The sequence below is a fragment of the Mirounga angustirostris genome, unplaced genomic scaffold, assembly GCF_029215605.1.
Source record: "Mirounga angustirostris isolate CCGP_5_RB_7025 unplaced genomic scaffold, mMirAng1.0.hap1 SCAF_6, whole genome shotgun sequence".
NCBI classification, from domain to species: Eukaryota; Metazoa; Chordata; class Mammalia; order Carnivora; family Phocidae; genus Mirounga; species Mirounga angustirostris.
The window spans coordinates 105,188,354-105,211,461 of NW_026991714.1; the positions used below are offsets into that span (position 1 = coordinate 105,188,354).

At 40.0% G+C, this 23,108-nt stretch overlaps 1 protein-coding gene across 3 annotated transcripts in view; it reads left to right on the forward strand.

Annotated features, from left to right (window-relative positions):
• The window catches only part of LRMDA (leucine rich melanocyte differentiation associated), a 1,045,267-nt gene that overhangs the window by 927,123 nt on the left and 95,036 nt on the right, over nt 1-23,108 (forward strand). Inside the window, exon 7 of one of the 3 annotated variants that reach the window (XM_054508231.2) lies at nt 10,317-10,415. The exons of the other annotated variants lie outside the window; for them this stretch is intronic. Coding sequence (XP_054364206.1) covers nt 10,317-10,381 — 65 coding nt within the window. The 3' untranslated portion in view covers nt 10,382-10,415. Of the gene's footprint in view, nt 1-10,316; nt 10,416-23,108 lie in introns of those variants that run through there. 3 annotated transcript variants of the gene reach the window in all.

The window sequence follows — 23,108 nt, forward strand, 5'->3', positions numbered from 1 at the left end:
TGTATGGTAAGAGTATGTTTAATTTTGTAAAAAAAAAAAAAAAAAAAAACCCAAAACACCAATTTGTCTTCCAAAGTGGCTGTACCATTTTGTATTCCTGCTGGCAATGAAAGAGTTTCTGTTGCTCCATATCCATGTCAGCATTTGGTGTTGTCAGCGTTCTGGATTTTGGCCATCCTAATAGGTATGTAGTAGTATTTCATCATTGTTTTAATTTGCAATTTCCTGATGATATATGATATTGAACATATTTTATATGCTTATTTACCATTTATATATCATCTTTTGTGAAGTGTCTGTTTGGTTCTTTTGCCCACTTTCTAATAGAGTTGCTCATTTTCTTATTGTTGAGTTTTAAGGGCTCTGAATATTTTTGATAGCAGTCCTTTATCTGATATATCTTTTACAGATATTTCCTCCCAGTCTATGTTTGTCTTCTTATTCCCTGGATGAATTACATTGGTTTCAAACATTAAAGCAACTTGCATTCCTGTGATTTACTCAATTTGATTGTGTTATATTAATACATGCAAACACACATACATGTATACACACAATTTTTTTTTGTTAATAGTTTGTTTATGAATTTTAAACCTTTGTTTAATGAGAAAAATTGTCCTACAACTTTTATTTCTTATAATGCTCTTGTCAAATGTTAACATCCCCAAATTTTCCAAGCCTCAAAAAGAAGCTGGGAAATCCACCTCCCCCCCTTTTTATTTAAATTCTCTGGAAGACTTCATTTAACATCAGTGTTATTTCTTAAGTATTTGGAAAAATTCATAGCTGAAACCATCTAAACCCAGAGTTTTCTTTGGGAGCAAGCTTCTAATTATAGACTCAATTTCTTTAAAATATAGGGCTATTCTATTTTTTATTTTATCTGTTTTGGTAATCTGAGTTTTCAAAGATTTTTTCAAAGATTTTTTAAATTGGATTTAAATGTCAAATTTATTTGCATGTCAAATTTATTTGCATAAAATTATTCATAGTTCCCTCTTATCTATTTTTGTAAGCACTGTATCAATGTCCTTCTTTGCATTCCTGATATTGTAATTTGGAACTTTCTCATTTTCTCTTGAGCAGTTTCACCTCTACCCTTGCCCTCCAGAATTGTTCATTTTATAAATCCTCTCAAAAAACAAATTTGGCTTTGTTGATTATTTTAGTGTATATTTCATTTTTTTTGTTATTTTGCTGTTTTCTGCTTACTATTTTCTTCCTTCCACTTGTTAGGTGTTATTTACTATTCTTTACTTTCTTAAGATGGATAATTTGATTAGTGCCTTTTAGTCTTTCTTTTTTTCTAATACACATGTTCCTCTAAGCTTCACTTTGCCTGTATCCTACAAGTTTTTTATGTCTTATTTTCATAGTCATTCAGTTCAAGATCTTTTTTAATTTCCATTGTGACTTTCTTTTTACCCTTCAGTTATTTGAAGTGCTTTGCTTAATTTCTAAGCACTTAGACATTTCTCGGTTACCTTTTGTAAATAATTTCTAGGTAATTCTGCTCTGGGCAGAAAATAAATTCTGCATAATTTCATTCTTTTCAAAGTTGTTGACACTTGCTTTATAGCTTTGCCTATGTCTAATTTGAGTGAATGTTTTGTGTTATTCAGTGTCTGCAGTTTTTATGTGCAATATTCTTCATTTGTTTATTTGAGGGTGTGTGTGTATGATCAAGTTTCTTAATCATACTGTTCAAATTGTTGCTATAACTCCCTGATTTTTGTCATCTGCTACTTTCACTTACTGAGAGGCTTATTGAAACTTCCCATTATGATTGTGAATTTCTCCTTTTTACCTCCCTCAGTGCTGTCATTTGCTTCTTATGTCTAATAGGTCTTGGGGAACAAAATTAGATTTAAGGTATGCCAAGGATAAGAGGCATTAAATATATATATACACATATACATATATATATACACACATATATAAAAATTATATATATAATATATAATAATATATTTTAATATATAATATAAATTTATATATAAATATATATAGTTTTAGAATTTTTACATCTTCCTAACAGCTGACTCCTTTATCATTATAAAACTTTCCCTCTTTATTTTTAGTAATGCTCTGTGCTAACATCTAATTTACTTGATATTTGTATACACACACCCTATTACAGTAAGTACGTTTGCTAAATACTTCTACCATTCTTTCAGTCTCAAATTCTCTGAATTCTTATATTTAATATGTTTCTTGTAAGCTGAATGTTGTATTTTTAATCCATTGTTAAGTCTTTCCTTGTAACTGAAGAATATAGGGTGTTTAACATTTAAATTAGTGACCTCTTAATTTACGTGTAATATAGGTTCCTTCTGACCCATCCTCTCTTTTCCTAATCATCTCTTCTGTTGTGTCTAATCTTTGTTAAATACATGAATTAAATCCTAGGTTTAAACTATTGTATGTTTCAGCCTTGAATTTTCATCTGATTCTGTTTTATAGTTTTCAGTTCTTTGCTAAATTTCTCTATTTTGCCTGCTAACATCTTGAAAATATATGTGATTAATATGTTCAAGTCCATGGCTAATAACTCCAATATCTGGGTGTCTGATAACTCTGTATCCTTTATTTATTCTTCTGGATTTTTTTTGGCATTTGATCTTGTCTTTTGGTATGCCACATGATATTTCATAGAGTACCTGACACTGAGTGCAAAAATTATGGAGGTTATTTGGGGCTCTGAATAGTGTTATTTTCCTCCAGAGAGTATTTATTTTGTTTCTGGGAGGCAGTTAGGGTGGGGAAAAATCACCTCAATCCAGTCCCTGATGGAGTGAATGGGAAACTGGGACTTTGAGAGGTCAGATCTATTTCTACTCACCTCTCCCCCTGAGATATAATTCTTCAGAGCCCCAGTTGAGGGTCTGGAATGTCTACTTGAGCCTCTTATCCTTGGCATACCTTAGATATAATTTTGTTCCCCAAGACCTATAAGACTATTTGAAGTTTGGGTCAGCTTTTCAGCCTCTTCATTGCAGCCTAAGAATTGAAAATTGCCTCGGGGCGCCTGGGTGGCTCAGTCATTAAGCGTCTGCCTTTGGCTCAGGTCATGATCCCAGAGTCCTGGGATCGAGCCCCGCATCAGGCTCCCTGCTCGGTGGGAAGCCTGCTTCTTCCTCTCCGACTCCCCCTGCTTGTGTTCCCTCTCTCGCTGTATCTCTCTCTGTCAAATAAATAAATAAAATCTTTAAAAAAAAAAAAAAAAGAAAATTGCCTCAAGGGAAAAAGTGGCACTGGTTTTAGGGACATGGCTTTGTACTTTGATTCTCTCTACTTCCTTTCTCTCCAGGATCTTACCCTTCATTTTCTCACTGGCTCAGTAGCTCTCTAAGGGCTTCAAAAAAAAACTCCTAGGGATGCCTGGGTGGCTCAGTCATTAAGTATCTGCCTTTGGCTCAGGTCATGATCCCAGAGTCCTGGGATCAAGCCCTGCATTGGGCTCCCTGCTCGGCGGGAAGCCTGCTTCTCCTTCTCACACTCCCCCTGCTTGTGTTCCCTCTCTCACTATGTCTCTCTCTGTCAAATAAATAAATAAAATCTTAAAAAAACAAAAAAACAAAAAAAACCTCCTATATACATATTTTTCTCAGCATTACTAGTTTTTCTCAGTGAAAATGTTAGTCTACAACTAGCTAGTCTACCTCACTCATCAAATTATTTATTCACACTATACAGACCTTGAATTCAGACTAAATGATCAAGCTAAATCATCAAGATCACACACACACACACACACACACACACACACAACTTAGTTTCACCACATTCTCTTCTCAGTCTGTCTAATCATAAAGCTAAGTCTCTTTCTACTCCTCAAGCCCGTCTTTCAAGTCTATCTCTTGGGTGGTTGTCAAAGAAATCCTGATAACAAAGTATTAATTCTTAAGGTGAAAGTCTTTCTAAGGAATGCCTGCATTTTATTAATAGAGCTGTTCTGGTGGCTAGTCCCTTTGACGGAAATATCCATGGTGGAAGAATAGAAGTGACAAAGTTGTTCTTGTTTGCTTGGCTCTTGGTAATGCCATAGGGGTATCTAACTGCACCACAGCCAACTTTGTCTTTGGATCCCCCCTCTCGATCTGAAACTCTTGCTCTTTCCAGTGCATTTATATTGTTTCCCCCTCATATGAAAAGGGGCTTGTCCTCCTAAACCTCTGCAAAAGAATAGAAGAATTTAAACATCCATCAGTGCTGCCCAATAGATAGGCAAATTCAAAGCCTTTTCAGAAAATGACAACCTGTTTTATCTAATAATGGTAAATAGGCAAAAAGAGGTAATTTTTTTTCTATGTCCTTCTATAAACCAAGTACAAAAAAAAAAACTCCATGAAGATGGGGAATTTAAAAAATGTAAAATTGATCCATTTGTTAGCTGTTTGACCTGGAAAAATTCATTTAACTTCTCTTAGCCTTGATGTTTTCACCCACAAAATGGGGATAACAATAATATTCACTTCATAAGGATGTTGGGAGGATTATATGAAATAATACATGTGATTATTAATTAATTTTTCTGTATTCCAGGAAGAGTTTGAAATAAAATGACTTTAAAAATTAATGATATGAAATTCTTTTTAAAGTGAAAGGCACTGCTGAAAACTTTTGCTTTTGCTATTTTGTGGCAGATGGCAGTCCTCTTTTTTACTTAAATCAAAATCTTATGGGGGCGCCTGGGTGGCTCAGTCATTAAGCATCTGCCTTCGGCTCAGGTCATGATCCCAGGGTCCTGGGATCGAGCCCCGCATCGGGCTCCCTGCTCGACGGGAAACCTGCTTCTCCCTCTCCCACGCCCCCTGCTTGTGTTCCTGCTCTCACTATCTCTCTCTCTGTCAAATAAATAAATAAAATCTTAAAAAAAAAAATCTTATGCCCTCTCTTGACTAGAATGGTTGTTACCATTGCTCCGGTGTCTGCTTTTCTTAAACTGAGGATCGTAATCAACTGAAGGGGTATTGCTGGAACCAACTACTAGAAATCACTTTCCCAGATATAAAATATGAGGCCTCAAGAGGTGAAGGAGTGTGCCTAAAACCAGTAGACTGGGAGCATCCTGACTTCTAGGCTAGGAGGGAGAATGTTACAGAGTATTCCCTGATTCCAAAACAGGAAGAATTAATTTCTTCTCCAGAGTGTAGTCTCTAACCCTCTGGATGATGGTGAGGACAGGTATGTGGAGTAGACAACCAGATAGGTGTTTTGTGATCCCAGGTCCTGGCCCACCTTCTATATGGAGTTGTCTTCTGGTCTTTAATAACTCCCTCCTACATTACATTACTTTCTGCCATTACAGCTTTCTTTTGTGTTTTTTGAGACTGCACCAATGACTCTGGATGGACAAGGACTTTCTGATGAAAGTATTTTTGAAATTGAAAATACAAATGGCTGTCATATTTGAGAGTCTGATCTGGTAACACCACAAATAATAGTCATGTCTTATATTCGTAGGCGGTTTTCTTCTTCACGGTCCATATTTATTTACATCATTGACCTGCAAAACAATTTCAAACATGTTAAGACTAAAACAGTAGCAATAACTGCCATTTACTAAGTGTATTTTCATTTCCATACTAATCCTTTGAAGTGGACAATTTATTACCCATTTTAAAGAAGGGCAGTTGAGGCTCAGAAGGCAAAGAATTTGCTCAAGATCATAAAACCAATAAATTAGGTGGCCAGATTTTTCAAGGCAATTTATTAGGCAATACCATAGTCTTTTCACAGTACCTTACTGTCTTTCCCAAGTACTTTCTCCAACATGTAAAGAGAAATTTTGCTTTGGCTAAGGAGCTATGGGGTGTATTATGGGTGGTTGAGTCAGGAGTAGATGTTTACTCTCTTAAACCTTAGCCCAATTCTCTTTCTACCAGCCATACAATTTTACCTCAATTAGTATCTCAAATTTTTGGAACTGGGTATACTCTGAGCTTCCCTATTGCAAAAATGCATTTGAGATGCTGGAGGTGGAAATGCAGTGCATGAGACCATCTAATCCAAAATAACTGATCTAAAATTCTAGTTACCATTTCTAATCTACATGGATCAGCATCAAATTTACTTAATGTAAACATCATATTATGCACAATTTCCAATTCAGAAAAAGAAAATCTGAATCTCTGTGTGGCTTTGTTACCAATGTCACCATTATTTTTGAGCCATTGGTGTCAGGAATTGAGGAATTTGAGTTATGAGAGTATTAAGTAAGAGAGAATTTGGACAACCTCAACTTTTTGTTCTACTCTGTGCTTCTTATGTTGGAGCCAAAGCACTCATATTACAAGACCAAGGCGGTTTCTAGAGCTTAGAAGGTTTTAGTTGTTTCTTCTCCTTCACAGAATTAGTTCTTTGCTGAGGGAGAGATAATCTAGGAGCGAGCTTATGTTGGATTGTTGTGATACTTTTAATGGCTCTTTTACTCCTCTTTATAAGCTCATAAATCCCTCTGAAAGTAGAACTTGTGTTCAGGGCTGAAGCTCAGATGCTTATTCCAAACCCATCTGTGGAGGCTGACTTGATTTTGACTTCATGATGACTCATCAAAGACCCATCTACCTTAGTTTTCTATCTGGGTCCATGTTAACTGTGGCAGGGCTGGAAGACCCAGAGACTTGGCCCAGATTTCTCTCCTTGATGTTCCTTTCTTGCAAAATTGCCACTAGGGCTCCTCACTCTGGCCTCTCAATATGAGATACACCTGGAGTGAATGAGGATGACAAATAGGCCAAGGATGCAAAGAAGAGGACTTCCTAGCTGTGTATCTCAGCAACACATGAAGCTTCTAGCATGAGTCTGACGGTGAACACTTAAATAACCTGGTATGTCTGAACAAAGAAACCGTACTCAGAAGCACTAAATCTTAGCGTGATAAGCCTCTGCCATGGAGACCAAGAGAAAGAAAAGGACAAGGATCTGAGAGGGGTTAATTGAGGGTGAGGAGAAGCTTTACTCTGTTATGAAATTGACCCATTTGTATCCCTTTACCTTTCTCCCTTGAGTCATTCTCATTCCACTTGCTAGGAAATGGACTGAAACTTGGTGTTAGATGGGGAGTAAGCAAAACAATTACACACACACACACACACACATTCTACATGGGTATGCTATCTCCCTTCCCTGAAATCTGAGGACTCCATTAACTAGTTCTCTCATTGCCTGTGACAACCAAAAAGTAAAGATGGGGGGAGTTAAAAAAATACAAAGAGTTACAGCCTCCAAGCCGAAGTTGCATTATTTTTTCAAAAAACCATGATGTCATGGACTTACCTCACCTTTAGTGCAGCCAAGCGAATAATGTGTACTGAGCTTTCTATCATGTACCATTATAATTAGCTCTGTCAGGTCTTAGCCCTGCAACCCTCATGCAGATAATATGATAATATGTCTTCATAACCAAGTGACCTTACATGCACAATATTTCTCCCCTTATGAAGATTGCATGTCAATAAAGTAATTGAGTCTCAGAAGCTGCAGCGAGGGAAGATTTAGATGATTGGATGTGCAGAGCAGTGATGTATGACCATTATTATTCCTCTTGTCAGGGAGGCGCGTATAAGCGAGGATGGCCAGAAGATGACAGGGATGACGGGTTGCGTTTCATTAAAAAAAATATTGCTGTTAATCACCGCTCTATTCTTTTCAAAGTCACTGAGGAAAGAAACTCTTTTTTCATTTTAGCTTGTGATGAACATGCAAAATGGGAGCACATCATAAGGTTTCCAGCCTCAGCCCCTCACAGATTGTCTTTCTTCCATTGCGAAGGAGGCTAAATTCAGATCATAATGAATAGATTGGCAGTGGGAGCGTGGACAGGAGCCACCCAATTTCCCTGCTGTAGGGCTCCTTGGGTTTGCATGTGCAGAAGGAGTGCCTGCACTTCCTCTCCTCTTGGCGTTGAGGGGAGCGTGCTCACAAGCTCTATAAAAAGAAAGCAAATGTGAGAGAACCAAATCGGAGACAACTATTTTTACTTGAATTAATTTGTTTGGACAGTTTTAACACTTGGAACACTTATATTTCCATACTTTATAAAAGCAAACATGCTGTTTCTCTAGCTATAAATTTATCTTATGATATCATAACAGCTGGAAACTTGTAGCCTGGTAGGATTTTGTTTCATATTTGAACAGCTTGAGAAATACGTCAGAAACAAGGTATATTTTTCCCTATCTCTGTGTGCTTCCCTATCTCCTCTTGTTTTTGGCTGTCCTATCACTTGGGGGGTATCACTTGGAGGGTATCAAGGCTCCAGGATTTCTACTAGCTAGGCATTGTTAATTTCTGCTCCCTTGCAAGCATCCTTCCTATAAATGCTGAGAACACCCTATAAATGCTAAGGAACTTCTTCCAGGGGTGTTGGAGAATCTTTCCAAGGGGAAAGAAAGCTAATAGCAAAAGCATCTTTTGTTGGCAAAGGGGCTTCTGAAGTCTTTAAATCTTCGTTCATAAGTAACTGACTAAGATCTAACAGTTTTGAAGGAAAAGAAGCTGATGGTATCACTTTTTAGTCATAGTATTAGCCTTATGATTTATGGTGTAAAATTAGCCACTGCATCCTCTCATTACGGGTATTGAGTGATTTCTCCAGGCCAGCAGGAGAGACTAGTATGGAAGTGAGAGCTCGGTTTGTATGTCTCATTGAACCCTACCATTTCCTCCCAAAGATCCATGGTGAATGCTTTTGGGGAAGGGGATGTTATTTTTCTTTCATTTTCTCAACCCTCTAAAAGAAAAGACCAAGCATAAATAAATAACTTGAAGGATTTTGAATGTTCAGAGGAAATGTTAACCCACAGATGACCCAAAGTATCAGTACAGAATATAGTTTCATATGGGATCAGTAAGTGATTCCAATCTCCTAACTGTCCCACAACCCCCCCCCCCCCCACCGCACAATCTCCCCACAAATCCAAGGCCAAAGCCTTCTGATGGTTTTCCCATTGAATAGTATCTGGCGTAGAGATTATATTCATTTCCCAATTTGGACAGGTTTTCCCTAATAAATTCAAAACCCCCTAACAGATTTCAGGGGCACTAGGAAGACTGATGATTTCAAGTTGATACTTCCTGTTCATATGCTGACATTGAAATTTTACAAGTGGAACTTCATCCCTTTAGTTCAAGGCTTTGCTTGCTGGTAAAAACAAAACAAACAAACAAAACACGATTCTCCTTGGGAGAATAGATTAACCTGTGATCAGTTATTTACATCTGGGTGTGAGAAAAAAAAAATCTTAATATTTTCTGAATACTGATAAGAAGAGAGTAAGCAACATAATAACCAAGTGTCTTGGAGGGTAAATTTACATGTGTAAGGCGAGATGATAGGGAAAGGACATAGATGTAAAAAAGGCCTAGAACTGGGAGCTTTATGCCATTGAGAAACCTTTCTGTCGACTTTAGAGTTTGCTTGAGCCTTACCAGAGCTTAATCCTCTCCTCTCTCATTTGTATTCTCTCCTGGGTGGCGGTAGCGTTAGAAGCACAGACTTCAGAGTCAGCCGGCATTAGTTCAAGTCCCAGTTCTTCCACTTACCAACTCTGGCATTTTGGAAGGGTGCTTAACTTTCTGTGGCTCAGTTTTCCCATTTTTAAAAAGAAGGAATAATAGTACCGTCCTTTAGGGCGGTTGTAAATGTAACATTCTTAGAATGGTACATAGCAAAGTGTTATAAATGTTATCTCTTACAGTTATCATCCCCAGTTAATGACTGGTGATAGTTGAGAGTTGTTGGTTGGCCAAAAAAGAATTCCCCAAAATGGGGGGGGGGGGGGGGGAGTCTTCATCATCGTTTCTAGGACACTTAAAGAAAATGGGAATTGCTTGTCTCAAGGAAAATGACATTTAGTCACTGGCTAAGTATTCCCCTTAACCCTCCCTCTGCTGCCTCCGCCTCTTGGGTCCCTTACCTTGTGTGGATGGAATCAAAATTGGTCTCAAGGGTTCTCTGAGCCAGAAGTATTTTATTAATTTAATTATTGTATGAATTGACATTATAATTAACCCTTGCCAAAGAATAAACTTTATTTTGGGGGGAAAATGTGTCCTTGTAGTGATGGTCATAATGATGATAAAAGATAATAGATCCTAAATATATTAAATATATTAGGAACTATTTCCAGTGTATAATTTCCTTTTGTAAAACTTGAGTCTAGGCTGATTGTTTTCAAACTTCCTCCCTGTTCCTCTCTATTTTAAATCCAATATGTGTAAAAATACAGCTGAGCTACTCAAACTGCAATGGGAGTGGGCCTGGGGCCCTGCTTTCATGTTCTACCTTTACCTGTTCTGTCTCTCCACAGACTTCCACAGAGCTCTAGGGCCACTGATGACAAAACGAAAACATAAAATGGGAAAGAGAAGATAATTCTAACAGGCTGCAAATCCCCATGCCCTCCCTTCGCCTTCCCGGTCTCCCATGGTTTTTCCAGAGCAACATTTGGGCTAGAAGGGAACTGAGAAATGACCTGCCTCGTGGTTTTCACACCGTGCTCTGTGGAGCTGTGTGAGCACTCCAAAGAGATGTGTCAGCTGTCGAAGAGGGTCACGCAGGGGGCCCAGCAGGGTTGAGCCACCAAGCCCAGGCCTGGATCATCCATCTCAATTACATTTGTCTTTATTTTATATACTGGGGTCTAATGGAAAAGATCATTTAACTAAAATTTGTACTGCTACCATAACAACAACAAAAGGTTTTAAGATTAGTGGGCTAGTCAGTCTTGTTCATTGTATAGATGAGGACGAGGGTAGGCTTGTCCTTTGCCCACGGTTACTACTGGTCAGTCAGACTGCGTCCTTAACATTGCTCTTTCCAATCCTAGCCATTTCCACTGGTGTGCCTGTGTAGGAGCTTCCAGGACCTAAAGGCTCTCACCTTGACCCTCCCCTCTCCATGCCTTAGATGGTCTCCTGAATGATTATAACATGAACACGTGGTTGCTATGGTGGTTCAGCATCTATGTCTGCCACCACAGTGACAGCTCTGACCGTAGTCATGGAGGCCCAGGAAGAAGGAACAAGAAGATGAATGAGGTGCTGGGGGACTAAAAGTGGGCGGTGAGGGGCAGAAGTTGAGCCACATTAAACTCAAAAGTGCAGGTGAAAAACCCACTGTAATTTTGCCCTTGGCCTTCAGGACCTTGGCCATCAAAGAAAGATTGAGAAGAAAGATTGAGATTTCCCAACTCGATGGAGCTCTGACATGAGTAATCTGACCGTTCTGTCAGTGGGGTCTGGACTCCTGCTAACAGGTATCAGTGTTGATGGGCACCCCTGCCTGGAGCTGCCAGCCTAGCGACTTGGATCCCTTGTTCTTTATTTCCATCTCTCTCCCTGTTTTCTGTCACTGTGTCATGTCAAATCATTGTCAGGTGGCAGACACTGCACCCCCCAAGTACAAAGGTATCAGGTTTCAGGACACAGGCTGAAATGAATATAATAATGGGAGCCAGAACTAGGCGCAGACCACTTATCAGGCAAGGCAATAGCTAGTAAGTATTGTTAGAGGTTTCCATGGGGGAGAACCTGGAGTCCATTTCCTGGACAGGCAGGTGTAGCGCAGCCTGTCCTGGGGTCCAGTTACAGACAGGCTTGTACGATTAGTATTGATGCCTGTCACTTTGTGGCTGCCGAGCTGTTGATTCTGTGAAAGACCAAAGGCTCTGGTTATCTGGTAATCAACACTGCTCTCAAGAGCAGCGCTGGGGAAATTGGGGAGACAGAAATAGCCTTTCCTGAGGAGTGACCAAGGCCATGGATCATGTTGCTGGCTTGTGTTTTCCTTTGGCTCGACCCTGAGATTGCTCCAGCCTATTCTTTACCTGCACCACCAGGTAGCCATTCTCATTTGTCATGGAATCAAATTCTCCCTCCCTTAGAGTGAGCCAGTCCAAACTCCCTGTCCTGTGCCAAACACAGCTGTAACTAGCACTTCATGTGGGACGGTATAGGAAAGAGGATACTTTTGCATATTGAGGCAGAAATTCAGTCCTTTACTTGTGAAAAATTCCCAAATCCAAATGCATGTTTGATGCATAAGCCTATTCTTAATCCCACTCTACCTCACCTGTGCTAAAGATGTTTTAAATCCCTTTAAAAACATAGAAATTAAAATCCTAGGAGAATTAGTAACAGAAGAATAAAAAACATAATTGATTTCCTTACACAATTCATTTTCTTGGTGACTGTTGCCTTCTGAGCTTCTTTTCTCTTTCCTCATTCCAGAAATTTAATATCTTATTTCTCCAAAGCATCAGTGTCCTAATTATAGTGAACTTTGAACAGAAAGCCCCCTCCTGCTCTCTGAAAAAGACAAAACTCCTGGGCTTTGTGATAGTTCTAATCTCGCTTTCTCTCCACCTCAGCCTTCTCTTGGCTCCATTTTCTTCCCTTTCTCTTCCCCACACCCAACAAAAACTGGAAAAAGAAGAAGCATGATTGCTTTTTTTCTATTTTATTTAAGGTACAAGTAGGAATTGCGTTTGCACAGAATATTTCACAAGGTTCATATCACCACTTTGTTAACCCATCAGTCCATCCGTCCATCCATCCATTCAATAAACTCTACTGGGCGCCCTCATCAGTCAGACTCTGGCTAGATGTTGAGCAAACAGCAATGAATAAGATGAAATCTCATCTGCTTGACCTTGGGTGTTTCATTCATTCATGAATTAGCAAATCTTTATTGCCCGCTAATAGTCAGGCATTGTGTTAATGTTGGGTTTATAAAGAAAAATACAATATAGGCCCTTTTTTGTTCTTAATCTTCTCATGGAAAGTAGTCTGGAATGGGCCCACCCAGGTTTTCTGCTCATGGACTGGCCCACTCTGGTCCTCCATTTAATTTTATATATGAATTAAGAATCATTTATGCTATACATTTGCTCCCAGTTCTCAAGGAAAGGAAGGTATCATCAAATAGTCACTTACAAAGGAGTTTAGAGATGAGCTGCCTTGAGCCCCTCTTTCTGCAAGTCAGAACACTGAGGTTCTGGTGGAGGTGAAGTGATTTCTCCAGGTCACATGGGAAGGCAGTGGAAGAACTACAACATGGCCTTTGGTTTTTTTTTCCAAGTTTTTTCTAAGTGTGGTGTCCTAGTCACCCAGTGTCCTAGCCCTGTCTATTTTTTGAGGTTGTGGAAGCTGCCTGAATTCACTCAGGCCACTAGAGGATGACTCAGTAACCTGAGGCCATTGTGTGACACTTCTCAGAGCCAAAGGGACAGACTACCTACAGGGAAGGGGCTGAAAGGCAACCCAAGGCTCTGAGCCAGGAACAGTATGTAGGTCAAGCACTTCACCTTCCTGCTCTTCAGAAAGGCTCAAACAAGAAAAAAATTCAGAGATCAAATGCCCGGGTCAGCAGCTGATTACATTTTCAATGTCACACTTCCTTCTTTTGGGAGGCTCCCCAACGTCACCCCAGCTTATCTTGTCTTTGGTGAATACTCTTCGCTCAAATTATCAGAGTGCTGTCTTCCCAGAGGGGTTGACCCATGGGTCATCAGTTCATCCTGCCACACCAGTTCTCAGAAGCTGATTGTCCAAAAGCAAAATTTAGGAATGAAGATTTCTCTCATAGGTCCTTCTTACACTCACCTTTCTGGCAAAGACAATGGGGGAAAGAAAAGACCGAACTGGTCACGAAAAGAAAGATTATCCTCCAGAGGGCTTGTTAGGCCTTGGGAGAAAGTGGGTAGACTAAGCAAATGCTTTGACTATTGGGATGTTGCTCATTTCCCCAACTTTTACTTTAATCCCATCTGTGGCCTCAGAAATAAGAGCAGCAAACCCTAGGCCTTAGTTATACTGAAACGTCCTATCAGTTCTGTGTGCCGAGAGGAGCTTAGATGGGCCGCGTCCCTACCTCTGTGGTTTCACACCACCTTGCAGAGTCTCTGATGTTCTCTTTGTAGAAGCAAGTGAGCTGATGGGTGTGGAGCCAAAAGTAGTAAAATGGAGGCTAGTTTCCATTTCCTGTAGCTGCTCCAGGACACCAAAGGAGAATACCAATGAGTACTTCATTTAAGTGAAAAAGAAGCTTGTAAAGAGGAGGCGCCATTGCAGTTGGGCTGTGAATGGTACACGTAAGGAAAGCGAAGCCCACCGTGTGGTCCCTTGGACAACTCGGATCACGTGGAGTTTGGCCAAGTTGCAGGGCTGACACTTAACCCACTACTTAACCTTCTCTCTGTGTCTCCAGATGCACCCTCGTGCCCGGAGGTGGGGCAAATAGTGCGCTTCCATTTTCACTTCTTGCAGCGTAAGCTGCTGCCAGTGACCAGATGCTGGCTCAGGAGTGGGCACCTTGGAGCCCTGCAGAGTATGTGCTCAAAGAAGGGAAATCGGCCTCCTGTGCTCTTCGTGCCCAGACACTCACAGTTTCCAGGACTAAACAGGGACAGGTCTAAATCTGTCTTGGATATTTACTCACTTTATCTTTGGCCATGGAATGTTGACAAATATTCAATATGGTTGAGTGACCTTCTGTAGGTCAGAGCAGGCTCCATTCTGATGGAGTTTAGGAAACTCATAAATCTGGCCAAGCCTTCGATTTGTCAGGTGAACAGTGCTTTGTTAGCAGACACTACAGCCAGAACCAGAGCCCATGTGGGCCCGTGTTTTCTTTCTCTCTGCATTCCTGAGCTGCCAGGTCCCCCAACCCAAGGACCCCGCTCCTCAAACTGGTGTTCCCTAGTTTTTGAACACATTTTCTCCTCTTTGTGAACAGAGCTTTTGGGTCAAGCCCTGTGGGACGCAGACCCAATGGTGTTTTAATCCTAGCCACAGGCTCATTACCTTGAACTTTCGCAATCTAAATAAATAAACAAACAAACCAGGACAAGTGAGAACAGCTGAAAGTGCCAGAAGGAATTTCAGTTTTAAATGTTGGACGAGGGACTGGTCCAGGCTCAGCTGGTTGCATTCTTTTGCTTTAACAGCTTAGCTGACCTGATAACAAAGTATCCTTTTGCAGCTTTTTTTTCTGTAAGTTGTAGAATTTTAGAGCAACAAAGGGAATTGGAGATTATCTTTATAGATGAGGAAGCTGATGTCCCAAGAAATTAAGTGATTTTTCCAAGGTTAAAGAGATACTGGTTGCCAGAGCTAAGATAAAAGTAAAGCTTCTTCTGACAATTTAGTTGTTGTTTTTTTCTTTTTGGTGGGTTTCACACACCCCCCCCCCCCACCTCACCCCTGCCGAATATGTTTATTGCAGACCTGTGCTCAGAGTTCCGGGGAGGTTTCTCTGGGTTCAGGGCTCTGAGTAGATCATGATCCATGAACTCAGGTGATGTACACCTGATGAGGAAAACAGACGTGCCAACAGGTAACTGTAAAACCAGACAAGAAGATGAGAAGATAACACACAGAATCTGGTGACATTAACACCAAGCCTCTGTGACAGAAAGTGTGTGTGCAGAGGAAGAAGCGTCAACCTTTCGAGAAGGAGCCACAGGGAAAGCAGAATGGGTGCATTGCATCCTTTCCTTACCGACTTTAGGATGCTTATCGGGTTGAATTCCTGATAGGCCACACCTCTGGATTGAGACCCACTTTCCCCACCAAAGTAAAGGAAGAGGATTACCGCTGATGCTTCCTCTAGAACAACCCTCCACTAAGGGCTTTACCTTGCTTACTTTCTTTTAGCCTCACAACAACCATGAGGTGGGTTCTATCACTAATTTCCACATGAGAAAGCTGAAGATCAGGAGAGTTAAGTGATTCGTCCAAAGTCACCCAACTAGTTGGAGGCAGTGATCTCTTCCTAATGGGGTTTCACTTTCTGTTAGTGCAAAACGGTGATGTCCTTGTGATCATCTCTTTCCAAAGACATGATCAAAATACAAAATCACAGTGTGATCACAGCTCCCAGACAGGCCTGGAGCTACTCTGTGCTGCCTTCATGTTTAGATCCAAGAATTTTCTTTCTTGGATAAGAAATGGATAGGTAGTGGGGCAGGGCCAGGTTAGGGCTTTCAAAGCAGTGCCACATCAAATGGGGCCCCAGAAGGCTTAGAGGACCTTTGTCAGAGGCTCTTTGCACATTTTATGGTTGGTTGAGCTTTATGACCCAAGAGAATCCATTATTTGTTTTATTTATTGCAGACCTGAAACACCAGGCTTTGCTTTTTCTTCAAATTTACAATGCTTATTGCATGACAGAATTATTTTTCATTTTTCTTTTTCTTTCAGAGCCTTGGAATCCTGTTAGGAAATTTCTAGTACAAGCATTTGGGGAAGATACCAATACTCAGGTTGGGCATCTGGGAGAGATAGACAAGCTCTTATTACAGCATGGAGGATGGGGAGATTACCTGGCCAAGTATCATTTCAGGTTGTGGCAGAAAGAGATTAGCTCCAATTTATCGCCGCTCACATTTTCCTCTTTTCCCCCAGTTTTCTGAGTGTCATGGAAATGATATTTGTGAATCCCAGGGGCCTCTCACAGTGGTGTCAGTTTAGAGATCTTCCCAGATACATCTAAATGTGGACATAAAATGTAATGGGAAGAAATTGAAAAAATATCTGTTTCTTGATTCTTTATTACTGTGGAGTTAAGAAAGCTATTTCTCATGCTGTTTCACAAATTTGAATCCAAATGTATATGTTAATTTGTGTTCAGATGGCTTTTGGATGATTCAAACATGAGGATGTTTTTTATAAAATTTGTCAATTTTCTGGCAATTTATAGATATATATTCAGACAATGTATATGTACACACTTGCCATATGTACATATACTGTATTGTCAAAATTGAGCCTAACCGACTATAATGGAGAGTTAAAATCAATAAATACAAAATGAATACTTTGTATTTGAACTCAGTTTTTTATTTTAACAATATAAACATGAGTGAAATTAATTTTTGGCTGCTTACTCCATTAATATTTTGCCTAATTTAAATTTGAACATGACAAAGACAAACATACAAATTTTTCTCTTGGGTAATACTCTTCTCTGTGACACAAAAGCACACAGGTAGATTTCAGACTCTAGAAGAAATGACTGCAAGCCCCAAAGAGGATGTTTTTAATTTCATGGAAAATTTTGCGAGGCAGGAATGCTCAAAGAGAGCTATGTGTGATATTTAAATGTGTGACATTAGCTTATTTCCTAATATTACTAGGAATTTTACTAATTAGGGCCCATTACATAGATTTGCCTGAGCTGTGGTTGACTGGGTTTGGGGTGCATCCTTGTTAATGCATAATCTCTTCTTCTAATTCGGAAACACTGTTCTTCCTTTGTACTGCTCAATTCTTAACAGAGAGAGGGTCCAGCTGAAAGATGTGTCCTAAGCCAATGAGAAAGAAAGATATTGCCTCTAACCGTTACCAGGAATTCTGTGAGTTCCCTAATCTCATTCAAGTGGGTGTAAACCTTGGGACTAACCCCTGAGCAACCTCTGGATTTGACTCTTCTCACCTGGGAGACAGGAGGGTTAGAAGCGCTCACTGGTCCTCACTTCGAACACAGGCTCGCAAAATGTCATGGCCATGCTTCTGCACACCTGAGAGGTGCTTGTCGCAATGACAGTAGCAATGATAAGCCCCTGAGGTCGGTGCAGGGGCGTGGGTGGGGGAGGGTCTTTTGGGGCTCTCTCCAAGTACAGGTTTACCCCTCTCTCAGAACGTAGAGCATTCCTATGAAACCTTTCATAAACTGAAGTGGGGTAAATATTGGGAGCTTCTTGTGAGCTACAGTCCTCAAGTTCAAGTAATTGACTTTCTAAATAGATAGTTAAAGATATAAATGGCTAAAGAATCCAGCATACTTTATGAGCCAATGTTACCAAGTTGTGGTAGGCAATGCTTACACATACTGCAGAGGGAGAGAGAGCAGCATAGTCCAAGAAGCCCTCCTGGAAGAGTTGGAACTTGGAAGAAGTTCATTGGCCATGTAAAATTAGATGATGTTACCTAATATTGAATGTTATGAATCCTATCATTTGTGGACCAATTGACTAAGCAACAATGCATCTCTTCAAGTGCTGAATAAATCATCTTCTCTGCTCATGGTTCAGGATAATAACAAATTGAAGGTGTTCCCTCTCACCCCAGATGGCCTCCATTTCCCCACTACCCCATTTAGACACAAAATATGGTCAGCAATCTTGTAGTTTTGCTGAGTTTAGGAGAACTGTCTTTAAGTGGCTTTATTACTGATCTTAGGCAAGGCTGTTAACTTCATTTAGTCTTATTTCCTTCATTTATACAATGGGAGGGTAGTGGTGGATGATTTCAGATCCTTTTTAGTGCTAACACTCCATCTGACTCAGTTAAACACTTCTCATTATTACATGACTGGAAATAGGCCAGGTCAAATGATGTCCCTTCAAGCATAACCATCAGATACAGCCACATGCTGTAAAGATGGATATTATACTGTTCAACTTATCATCATTAGTTCCCTAGTCTTAGAATGGAATGCACCATAGTTCATATCTGTCATAGTTAGTATTTGGAAGTCTCAAAGCCTGTGAGATTATTCACATATTTATTCCTGTGTACTGCATATGCCATCCAATGTCTCCCCTTCATCATGTGTCTATGACAATATATTGAACAGAAAATCTCCACCAGCTGACTCTGACAGAAGTGTATTATTTACAGTGTTGTCAAAATGTGCTGCTTATAATTGGCTGGGCTCATAATAAGCCAACCTAAGAATCTTTTCTTCTCATATTCCTTCTCACTGGTAAATCCTCCACTTGTGTTCCTTCCATCAACAGCTTCTTCATTATTTACACAGGAGGGAACATACCCCAGATGGTTCATGAGTTATGTTATAGGGTGACTTTTTCATCTTGGGATGGTCTCTTTCTCTTTTTCTCTTTCTCTGACTTAGGATTTTGCTTATGGCAATTAAGGGTAAGGGAAATCAAGTCAACTGGAATCCATTTTTCAACAGAATTCACTTCTCAGTTTCTCCCAACTTTGGGGGACAATGTGGAAAAACAATAGTTACATGGTCAGTTTCAGTTTTTAGTCCTCATTTTACCCCTTACTGTCTGTGGGACCTTGAGAAAATTACTGACCTTCTGAGTGTTACAGTTCTGTCATCTGTAAAATGAGGATTCCAATAATATGTAACTCATAAGAGTTTTGGGACTATTAATCAGATAAAGCATATAAAGGTAAATCCAGAGTAAAAACAACAACAACAACAACAACAAACACACTCAGGCCAAAGCAAACGTAAAGCCATATCTTTCATGCATTAACCATCCACCTAAATCTTCCTCTCCCAGAAAGGTTTCAGAATGTAATGGGCAGAATTGCCTGCTTCTTTAGCTCCATCCAGCAGGACGTGGACCTGCACTGCTGTGCCTTGCACTCCTCTCCCCAGCTATGCACTTCTTGCTCCCCTTTCAAAGACTCCTTAACATTTACATACATGTGTCATGCCTGGTATTTGCCTAACCTCAAGTAGGTTTTCCGTTTTTATTTTGTGGCCAAAATGACCACATGTAATAGGACTTATTCATTACCTCTCCTAGATTCTAAGCTGCAAAGCCAGAGGTGATACGGGAATCATACATCTTGGTATTTACCCAAAGGAGCTGAAAATATATCCACACAGAAATCTGCACACAGGGGTTTACAGCAGCTTTATTCATAATTGCCAAAACTTGAATGGAACCAATATGTTTCTCAATAGGTGGGTGGATATATAAACTATGGTACATCCAGACAATGGAATATTATTCAGTGCTAAAAGAAAATGAGCTATCAAGCCATAAGAAGACATGGAGGAAACTTAAATGCATATTACTTAGTGAAAGAAACCAATCTGAGAAGGCTACATGCTATATGATTCCAACCACGTGACACATTGGAAAAGGCAAAACTATGGAAAAGTAAAGAGATCAGTGGTTGCCAGGGATTAGAGGGCTGGGGGAGGGATGAATAGGTGGAGCACAGAGGATTTTTAGGGCAGTGAAAATACTCTGTATAATACTATAATGATGGGTACATGTCATTACACATTTGTCCAAACCCACAAAATGTATAACCCCAAGAGTGAACCCTAATGTAAACCATGGATATTGGGTGATGATGGGGTATTGATACAGGTTCATCTATTGTAACAAATGTAGCATTCTGTTGGGAGATGTTGATAATGGGGCAGGCTACACATGTTTGAGGGCAGGGAATACACAGGAAATCTCCATACCTTCTTTTCAATTTTGGTATAAACCTTAAACTTCTCTAAAAAGAAAATGCGTTAATAAGGGGGGTGGGGTGGGTAAGACAGAGGTGAAGTTTGTGTGGCATCATGCTCCCTGAAGCAGTATTTTCATGGTTTCAGCTATTTCCTATCTGCCAGCCACTCTATCTCTGCCATGAATATCCAAAAAAATTTTGGAGAATTATTTTCAAATTTCAATGGACCAGTGTTTGTGAAAAGCACTGATTTAGACAAGTATTTCTTTTTTTTTTTTCAAGATTTATTCATTTTAGCAGGGGAAGGGGCAGAGAGAAAAGGAGAGAAAGAGTCTTAAGCAGACTCCCTGCTGAGCACAGAGCTCAATCTCACAACCCTGAGATCATGACCTGAGCTGAAATCAAGAGTAGGATGCTTAACCTACTGAGCCACCGAGGCACTCCGACAAGTATTTCTTTTTAATTCAGTTGTTTCTTTTTAATTCAGTTGTTTTTTTGAAAATCCTCATGTCCATTGGAATTCCTAAAGATTAGTATAAGGCTAGTGTCCTGAGAGTATGTTTCATCTGGCATACAGAGTTAATTTGCGATTGTTAGAGCTTTACCTTGGTCTTCTACAAGAAAGATGTTATTGTCTGTCAAAGTGAAGACATTTAGTGGAATGAAGTAACCAAAGAAAAACTGCTTGAAGGCGGGGTCCCATGACTGAGATCTATCAGGCATTTTACATTTTTTCACATCCTTGCTTCCCCTCTCAGAGGCTGAGGTTCTTCACCTTAAAATGAGAAGGTAAACAAAATCACATCTGAGGTCTCTTTTATCTTTACTGTCAGTTGACTTCTCTTTTTAGGAATTCTTAGAAACATTTCTTTTTTTTTTTTAAAGATTTTATTTATTTATTCAACAGAGAGAGAGAGACAGCGAGAGAGGGAACACAAGCAGGGGGAGTGGGAGAGGGAGAAACAGGCTTCCCGCTGAGCAGGGAGCCCGATGTGGGGCTTGATCCCAGGACCCTTGGATCATGACCTGAGCCGAAAGCAGACGCTTAATGACTGAGCCACCCAGGTGCCCCTAGAAACATTTCTAACTTGTCTTTGCTGAACTTCTGAGGCAAGCCTCATGTAATGAATAAGCTCTTTCTGTGGTTTCCGGTTGTCTTCTAATGCAGAGGATTTCACTTTCAGAAGGAAGATGCGATCATCTTTCCTTTCTTGTAATTTCTCTTTCTTTATTTGAAGGAGAACCAGTGAAGATTCACCTCATTTAGGTCCCATAAAATTGTACAGTTTCAAAGTTTGTAGAAGCCATCACAGTGAACTGATCTAGCATCCTGATATAACAGATGAGGAAACCGAGGCAAAAAGCATGGCCAAGGATTAATTAGATGTAGAATCAGGAATAGCATGTCAGTGTCTTCATCCCTTATCTGGTATTCTTCGACAGCACCATGCCACCTTCTACTTCCTAGAATCATAAAAACAGTACAAGGTTCCTTGGACCTGAACTTAGTTCAGTTAAGGCAAAGAGTTGTGTACATTTCCAGATGCTAAACCTGTCAGGTATATATTTGTTCAGTTTAACGGTCTTTCTATTGTGCATTCTCTTACAAATTCTCCTTTCAAAATGTTTATAGCTCAAGCTGGATAGTGTGTAGCCTTCCACTGATGGTCCATTGCCCACCCTCAATTCCTGCATCACATCTGTGGGTGATGCTCAGGACTCTGAGAGCTTGGCTCCTGTCTAGAATTTGCAGTTTTATTTCAGTACTTTGCTGACTGGATTATACTAGTTAGCTTTTGGGGATTCTGGGACAGCAAACACATGGGACCATGATATTTATAATGGCTAGTATTATATTGAGAAAAACTAAGGGAACTTAACAGAAGAAACCTTTTCAATATCACTTTGCTAGCTGTCAGTACAGTATATCATAGAATTTAAAGTGTTTTATCCACATTTATGTTTTGACCATAGCTTTGCTTTTTCTAGCCATGGAAGATGGAATTTTTCATATACCTATCACTATCAGTGCTCTAGATTTTAACTTGCCATGGGTTGTAAGGTGATATTTTGGCATTTTACAGGTTGTCTTTGTTGGATGCCAGAATATTTGAAATCTTTTGGAATAGACAAGTGATTTTTGCTATGAGAGCTTGGAAATTAAAATCAGCCAATTTAATCTTGTTCTTTTTTGGTTTATATTGGTTTTTCTCTTGGTTTTTATTTCATTAAACATCTTTCTTGGGGTACCTGGGTGGCTCAGTCAGTTGAATGTCCAACTCTTGATTTCAACTCAGGTCTTGATCTCAGGGTCATGAGTTCAAGCCATGCATTGGGCTCCACACTGGCCTACTTAAAACAAACAAACAAAAAATCTTTCTAGTTACATTGTGGTTGCTAATTATCTATAAAACACATGAAAATAACAGGCTTCACTTAAGCCTGACTTTGAGGAAAACAGCACAGATCCTCTTGCTGATTGAGGAAGCCCCTGTCTGTGATTGGCTTTCTTGGATGTCTTAAATCTCAGGGAAGGGAGAAATCCCATGGAGGGTGGGCCGATGGACAATGCATGTCTTCTACTCGGAGGAAATAAAGCCCAGATGGAAGGCTGAGCAGATGAGTCCCAGCCCCTTCTGTTGGTATCTAAACAGAGGACAGAATGGATAGTGACTCCTCAGGCCACTTTGTTCCATGAAAGCAAAGCTCTATTCAGGTACTCTCTGAACAGTGTTTGCCTTTGCCTTTCCTCCATGGTAAAGTGCTGGCTTTATAGAATAAGGAGTTGAGGGGTGAGATTTTTCTCTGGTAGAGAAATCTGAACCTCATAGAATCCAATCTGAACCAATATGAACCTCATAAAAAGTCCCTGCTGTTTCAGAAGACAGTGACTTTCATCTCTTTATTTCAAGGCCCCTCTCAGC